The 7,578-nt window shown below is 52.2% G+C and overlaps 1 protein-coding gene across 1 annotated transcript; it reads right to left on the bottom strand.

Moving 5' to 3' along the window:
- Window positions 1–450: 450 nt before the first annotated feature.
- Window positions 451–7,578, bottom strand: LSM4 (LSM4 homolog, U6 small nuclear RNA and mRNA degradation associated). The gene is made up of 4 exons (XM_008933967.3): window positions 7,483–7,578; window positions 7,279–7,377; window positions 4,147–4,330; window positions 451–1,927 (listed from the first exon to the last, which is right to left on the bottom strand). The coding sequence occupies exons 1-4, from the start codon at window positions 7,483–7,485 to the stop codon at window positions 1,839–1,841; spliced, it is 375 nt and encodes a 124-aa protein (XP_008932215.1). The 5' UTR covers window positions 7,486–7,578; the 3' UTR covers window positions 451–1,838.

Genomic DNA, 7,578 nt, shown 5'->3' with positions numbered 1-7,578 from the left:
GCAGGAGCCAAAGGTCCCATTGTTGCAGGGGAGATTTATCCAGCCAGGCCAGACCTTCAATCCCAGCAGTGCTGGAGTGGTTTCCTTTTCTCCAGGGAAGTCGGAGCACACGGAGGAGTCTCCGTGGCTGGAGGGATCCAAAGGGAGGGAGCAGGTTGGGAAGGGAAAGTCTGACACCAGGGCTTTGTTAAAAGGCCACACAGGGGTGTTTACGTGGAGCCTGAGGAGGGAGGACACATCACCCCATTCCCAGGGCCTGGATTTGGCTCCTTGGGAGAAGCTGGATCGCCTGGGATGGACATGGGAGTGCTGGTTAACGCCTCGGAGAGAAGCAGGACAACACGTGGCTGCTGTTAGGGACTAAAGATGTAGGGATTTCTCCCTGATCCCAGGGCTCAGGGAAGGGGTTTGGGGTCAGGCTGCCGCAGACACAGAGAGGGAGGCAGTTGGTAGAGGCTGGAGATTTATTCCCACTCACCACTGCACCCAGTTCTATAAACATTAAAAAAATAACTCTATAAAAGCATGTTCTTCACTCCTTTTCAAGACAGTGGTGATGGCAGAGAATAGGCTTCAATATAAGAAGAGAACAGGCTTCAATACAGAGAACCAGTTGTACCAAACCAAACCAAAACCTGCTCAAAACCAGCCACAACACGGGTTTTTCCCCTAAAATTCACCTATTTCACCCCTTCGGGGGGTTGAGGCTCACCCAGAGTTGTTTCTTCCCCTTGTGCAGATGTTCAGTTAATAGCAGCAGCCAGGATATTCTGCAGGTGCATTTTGCTCATGGGATGGAAGACTGGAGCAACCCCACCTGGGAATTCCCAGGAGTTTTCTGAGCCTACAGGAGGGTGTCCCCAAGGGGAGATAATTGGTGACCAGGAAAGGAAGTGACAGGTACATCCAGTGAGGTCAATCACCAGGGACTGGAAGAAATCAGGTTGAGAAATATTGCCAAGAGTTCAGGACTTGGGTGTCACAGCAAAAGGGGGAAGAGTTTTCCGAGTGGGAGGGAAATAAATCCAAGTAAATCAACTCAGTTGCTTTTCAGAAAATTAAAAAAAAAAAAAAAATCACCCATGAGGAGCAAGGGGAGCACCAGCCTCATGCAAAAAAAACCCCCACAGAAAACCTGTTCCTTTAAAGGAAACTTCTAATCTGAAGTCAAGTTAGCAATGAACTAATTGGGAAACGCTCATTTATCACAAAGCTCTCTTGGGAACAACCCTTGAAGGCAAATGTTCACCCCAAGTTCTCCTTTCAGCCATAGGAGAGACAGAACTGACTGGCCAGGAAAAGAAAAGCAAGAGTTTAAAGGTTTGTTGGCTTTAGAAAACCCCAAACCTTTAAGACTACTCGTGTACAGACACAATACCCTCAAGTTCAGTGTTTTTAAAGCAAAAGGCTCACACATCTGTTACAAACACACGTTTCCCAAGTTTCAAGTATATTAAAAAAACCAAAAAAATTCCAAACAATCCAGAAAGTGTCTGTTTGCCTTCGTTCTGGTACCTCTGAACAGGATAATATTTTAAATTAAACCTGGCGACCCTGAAAACATTCGCTCTCAGGAGAAGGCAGAACTTCAGTCCTTAACCATAAATGATTTTTTTCTCTTTTTTTTTTTTTTTTTTTAAGAAATATTTCCAATGACTTACTGACTACAAGGAGTGAAAACTCCACTTGACCAGATTAAATCACGAGGGGCTTCCAAATGAACATGATTTGGGCTCTGATTGACTCACAGGAGAGTGGGGAAAGGGAACGTTTTTGAACACGTGGCAAATCCTGAGGTGACAAAACCCAAACTGTCCCCTGGCCTGGGTGCAGACATTTCACTGCTTGGCTGATTGTCTGCCTGGCTTTTTTTCCTGCTGGCCTCTTCCACTGCCTGGAATTCCTCTGCCACGGCCACCAAACACACCTGTGGAGCAGAAAGGAAGAGCATGGATGTAACAGCACCCCTGGCACACAGTTATCCTTGTTTTACCCAAATAACATGCTTATTTTTGAGCCTTAGAAGCAGAAACGGGACTTTTTGACTTCTCCCTTTCCAGTCCCAGACCTGTGTTTAAGAGGTGCACAAACTGGTGTGGTAATGTCATGACTGATGGCAATGTCATGGCAAATTGAAGTTCCCTCTGAAAAATGGAGCCAAGGAAGCAATAAATTTAAAATCCAGGTCCCCTGAGAGCTGTGAGGGCCAACAAAAGCTGGACAGAGCAATCCATGGCTTTGGAGAGGGCACAGGACAGTGGGAGCTGGGAGGCTGTGGTGAGATGAGCATCCTCATACCCAAAAGCTGTGACTGTCACAGGAGCTGCTGAGCTCAGATTTACCCCCAAAATAGGGATAAATCAGGATGTGGATCCACCCTGCCAGGCAGAACCCAAAGGAGACTCAGTCCAAGCACCAGGCTCAAGAGCCCTCAGTGGTTGCTTCACTGAGGAGACGTGATTAAATCAAAGGCAAAATATAAATTATTCCAAACCCTGCAGTGCTTGGGATGTTCCAGCTGCTCCTGGAGCAAAGACCAGGGACTTCTGAGTTTGGCAAGCAAGAAGTCAAAGAGGATGGATTACCAGTGTCAGAAACAATAACCCTTTCAACTGTGTGTGCACAATTACAGCTTCACTCCTGCCTGGTGGCCTCCCAACAAAATTGTCCTGCCTGGTTGTTTTGTTGGGTGTTTTTTTTTCTTTCCCCCCTCCCCTTTCCCTCCTCCCTTCATGTCTCAGTAATGAGAGCCAAACCTTTGAGCTAATTAGCAAATGCTCGAAAATATTCCATCAGCGAATTCAAGCTGCACATGAAAACAGCAGGAGCTCCACCTCAGGAGCTCCAGCTCTGCTCCCCACAAGGTGGATATTTCCGTATTTCCACGGCAGAGAAAAGAAAACAAAACAGCACAGTGAAAATGTTTATCCAAATAACCAAAAAAAACCTAAAAAAAAAAAAAAAAAAAAAAACCAAACAAAAACCTGCCCTGCCAAGGGCTCTGGACACTGCAAAGGGAAGGAGGGGGAAAATAAAGGCGCCTTCAGATTTGTAAAGGTCATTTCTTGCCCGCTGGGAGCTTCCAGGAGGGAGCAGGGATCGAGGGGATTTGGGAAAAAGGAGGCTCTGGGAACACGTCCCGTCCTGTGTGATGGCTCTGGGTGGATCCCACCTGCCCTGCCAGGATTCCTGGCATAGTCAAAACACAGGCAGGTCCTTAAGGGTGCTGCAAAAAGAGGCTTCACCCCTCGGTGTCCCAGTGCCCAGGGCTCCTTTTAAAATTGAACTCCTTTTAAAATTTAAGCTCTCCCCCGGGGCTGTGAGGTGCCCACAAACCCCCAAAGGTGTGGCACGAGGGGGGGAGCAGGAAAGGAGAGAAATGGTTCTGAGGCTTCCAGTGGGATAATTTAGAAAGAGGGTGGGGGGGGGAGGAAAAAAGAGCAACGTGTCCTCCAGCTGAAGTGCTCCAGGATCGCTTAACCCCGTGAAATAGGAATGTTGTTTTGGTGACCTATTTCTTCTGAAGTGGCAACTTCCCCTTTTATCAGGAACATGAATTATTCATGTGGAGCAGGAGGAACACAAACCTTACAAACCCTTCAGTTTTTTGTTTGGGTTTGTGTTTTGTTTTTTTTTTTTTTCTTTTTTAAATATAAATAAACTGACAGGAGATCCAAAGCCCCATTTTAATGGGAGGGAAGACGATTTTTTTTTTCCTGTCACTGCCACGGCTGTATTTGCACTGTTTTCACCCCGAAAAAGCCATTTGTTTCCCATCCCCCTGGACTTGCTAAGCTGAAAAGTTTTGTAGGGCCCTGCTGCCAAAGGAGCCAGGAGGGGTAGAAACAATCCCGTTCAGACTCTCTTAAGCTCCTGCCCAACCCCAGAACCCAGGGAGGCCCATCCCTGGCACGGATCCTCCCCAGGCCCATCCCTGGCACGGATCCTCCCCGTGCCTTGGCAGACGCTGCCCTTACGCGCTCGCTCGACTGGATCCTGCACAGGAACAGCTCCAGCTTCTCCCAGCCCCAGCCCTGGCTCTGAAGCCCAGAAGCAGGAGCTGCTCCTTGCTCGAGAAGTGAAATTCCAAAGGCAGGGGATCCCCCTCAGCCCCTCTCCCAGCTGGGAAACAAAGGGGATCGTTACCTCGTCCAGCTCCTCCAACCCCACGGCCCTTCTGTTGCTTCTGCTGTTGCATCCCACCACGGCCCCTGCCCTTGGACACCACCTCCTCCTTCACCATGTCAATGATTTCGTCGGGGATCCGCAGGTATTTGATGGTGCTGCCACGGATGTAGCACTCGGGCATCCTCCAGAACTTGTCTCCATCCTGTTGGGGAGCAAGACACGGACAAAAACTGGTGCTTTTCCATCACTTTTTAGGGCATTTGAGCGTTTCCATCACTTCTGGAGAGAGTGAGAGCTCCACCAGTCTTTGCTGAAAGCATTATTTGTAACTGGCTGTGAAAAAGGGGGGGGGGCTTTTCCTCCCCAAAATACAACCCAGGCCCACAAACAACTGTAGTTTCAATTTTGGAAATTTCACGGAGTATTCTGAGTTGGGACCCACAAAGATTTAGCTCCACAATTACCTCAAAGGCTCACAGAAAATGAAGGAAGAAGAGGGAGAGGAAACAAGCACCTCCTTCCCTTGTACAAGTGGGACTAGAGAGGCAAACGTGGGGAGTTAAAATGCTGATGAACAACCAATTCTGGGAAGAAAAAAAGGCAGCTGTGGCCAGGTTTCTCCTCCAGCTGGGAGTCACCCCAACCCTTCACTCCTCTGGGGTGTGGAGGGAGCAGCAAGGCAGGTCTGGAGCCAGCTGGCTGTGGGGTGTGAGCCACCAGAGCAGCTGAGGGGGAAAAAAGGAGCTCACCCATTTTACATTTATTACAAAAAAAAAACAAAAGAGTCTTCAGGTGCACGGTTTCGAAGCAGCCACCTCTGGGTGCTGCTTTGAGTTGTTTCAGGGTTTTTTCTGGGATACAAAGGGCTTCCCCCTAGGACACAACCCACCAGGGAGTGAGAATCCAGCACTGAAGCTGAACAACAACTCTCTGGCCATGATGTAACTGGGAGGAGGGACAGGGACCCGCCTCGTCCTGCTCCAGCACCGTGGGGGTCTGGCTGCAGCTGGGATCCCTCCAGCCCAGCCATCCTCAAGTGGCACCACGTGGAAGAGGCGTCTGCCGTGTCCCAGGAGAGGAGGAGAAACCAGAACGCCCCGTTCCTCGGAAAAGAGGATAAAAGAGTCGGTTCTCCCCCCCCTCCTCCTCCTCACCCCGCCCCGGGAGTTATTTGGGGCAGCTCTGCCTGTACAGGCAAGTCCAGGACAAGACAAGAGAGCAACAGTTCTCTTCCAACAGACACCCGGCAAACCCCACCCTGCCTTGGATGTGCCTGCCTGCTCCTTGGCTCGGGATGCAGGAAGGGATGGAACCAGGCTCCAGGCTCCTTCGCTTCCTCGTTCCGGCCTCCCCGGAGTAAACAACCGGCTCCCGGCTCGTTGTCCCGTGCCATCTAGTGGCCAGTGCCACCAGTGCCACCAGTACAACCCCACAGCTCCACGCTCGTCTGGGATTTGGGGGGGGTTCTGGCGTGTTAAGGTGGGCTGAGACTGGTGAGCCCGGCTGCTCTCCTGGGTCAGGTCACGGAATCGGGGAAACACAGACTGGTCTGGGTTGGAAGGGACTTAAAGCCCATCCAGTTCCACCCCCTGCCATGGGCAGGGACACCTTCCACTGTCCCAGGTTGCTCCAAGCCCAATCCAACCTGGTCTTGGACACCTCCAGGGATCCAGGGGCAGCCACAGCTTCTCTGCCCAACCTGTGCCAGGGCCTCACTACCCTCCCATGGAAGAATTCCTTCCCAATATTCCACCTAAACCCACTCTCAGAGATAGTTTGAAGCCTTTCCCCCTTGTCCTGTCACTCCAGGCCCTTGGAAATAGTCTCTCTCCATCTTTCTTGTAGCCCCTTCAGGCACTGCAAGGCCCCAATCAGGTCACCCCAAAGCTTCTCTTCTCCAGGTTGAACAATCCCAATTCTCCTAGGTTCTCCTCCCAGCAGAGCTGCTCCAGCCCTCTGATCATCCTGGTGCCTCCTCTGGCCTCGCTCCAACAGCTCCATTTCCTTCTGGGTGATACCTCCAGGTCACCCAGAGGGAACAAAACCTGAGCTGCTGCTCTTCCCAGGCAGAGCACTGAACCTTTGGAAGCGAATTTCCAAGGAGAAGGACGGTATCACCCCTATCATGGGCTTGGCTGTTACCCCCTCTAGTCCCTCTCCTGCTAAATTCAACTTGTCCCACCATGACCCAAGGTGCATCCACAAACTCCAAACAAAATTCCACCCCAAAATTCCCTCCCAAACCTCGTTCAGGGTGTTTGCTCTGTCACACTGATGTGACACCACTCCAAACTCCTGCTGTGGAGACGACAGGGCCTGGGGGGTTTGCAGAGAGATTTTTGGAAGAACAAGAGCTCCAGTCTTTCCCATGGAGCTCTGACATTCCAGGGCAGGGGAAAGAGCAGTGACAGCCTGATATCCCTCCGGCTGCCACTTCCCACAGCACACAGGGAGCAAGACCAGACCTTTCTGATGGAGGTTAAAGCCCAAAGCACAAATCCCAATCTCCTGGAGCAACTCTGGCCAAGGGCAGAAGTCCCAGATGGGTGAACTCCTGGGTTGGATGTGGAGTGAGAGGGGGAGAGACAGCAGGGCATAAAAGTGAACGTGGTGTTTGAGGCTGCTGGGGCAGCACGTGACAGGGGAAAGCTGGGGTTTTTTTGGGAAACCCAGCTCAGGATGACGGCATGTGGCCCCCAGACCCTCAGTGAGGGGGGTGAGGGACCTCCAGATCCTCCCTGAGGGGAGTGAGGGACCCCCATCCCCTCATTCTGTGCTGTGCAGAGAGTCACCCCGCCCCGGCGTGCACCTGAGTGTGCTCCTTTGCTATGGATCTTATAATTAACTATGTTAAATTGGCATTTTGGGCAAATTCCACAGGAGCAACAGCCTCTGAGCTACAGCAGAGCTGGCCTGGCTGCAGGCACAGAGGTCAGGACCCCTCGGGAACGGTTCCTGGGGGCACAGCAGGTGGGTGACCCCTGCCCAGTGCCGGGCACTCCTGGAAGCCTGGCTGGTGGGTGACCCCTGCCCGGTGCTGGGTGTTCCCCATGATGATCCCTGCCCGGTGCCAGGGTGACCCCTGCCCAATGCTGGGTGTTCCCCATGCACACAGGGGGTGATGATCCCTGCCCGGTGCCCCGGCCTTACCCGTGACGTGCAGATGACCTCCCGCAGGTTGATGTTCATCCAGTTGTCGCAGCTCACCAGGTGCCCGTTGTAGGTCTCCCCGTTCTTCAGCTCCACCAGCTGCGAGAGAACACGAGTCACGTGTGCCGCCGGGACCGGGACCTGCCCCGGCGTCACCGAGGCCGGGAGGGGCGGCGGGACCGGGGCCGGTACTCACGTACTCACCATGGGGTGGTTCTGCGCCGTCTTCAGCAGCGATAGAGGCAGCTGCGAGCGGAACAGAGGAGAGAGGCCTCAGGCACCGAGCGACACCGCGGGACC

Source organism: Manacus vitellinus, unplaced genomic scaffold (assembly GCF_001715985.3).
Source record: "Manacus vitellinus isolate BGI_N305 unplaced genomic scaffold, ASM171598v3 scaffold_64_pilon, whole genome shotgun sequence".
Classification (NCBI taxonomy): domain Eukaryota; kingdom Metazoa; phylum Chordata; class Aves; order Passeriformes; family Pipridae; genus Manacus; species Manacus vitellinus.
The sequence above is the reverse complement of the archived record's forward strand: the minus strand, read 5'-3'. Positions and strand labels throughout refer to the sequence as shown.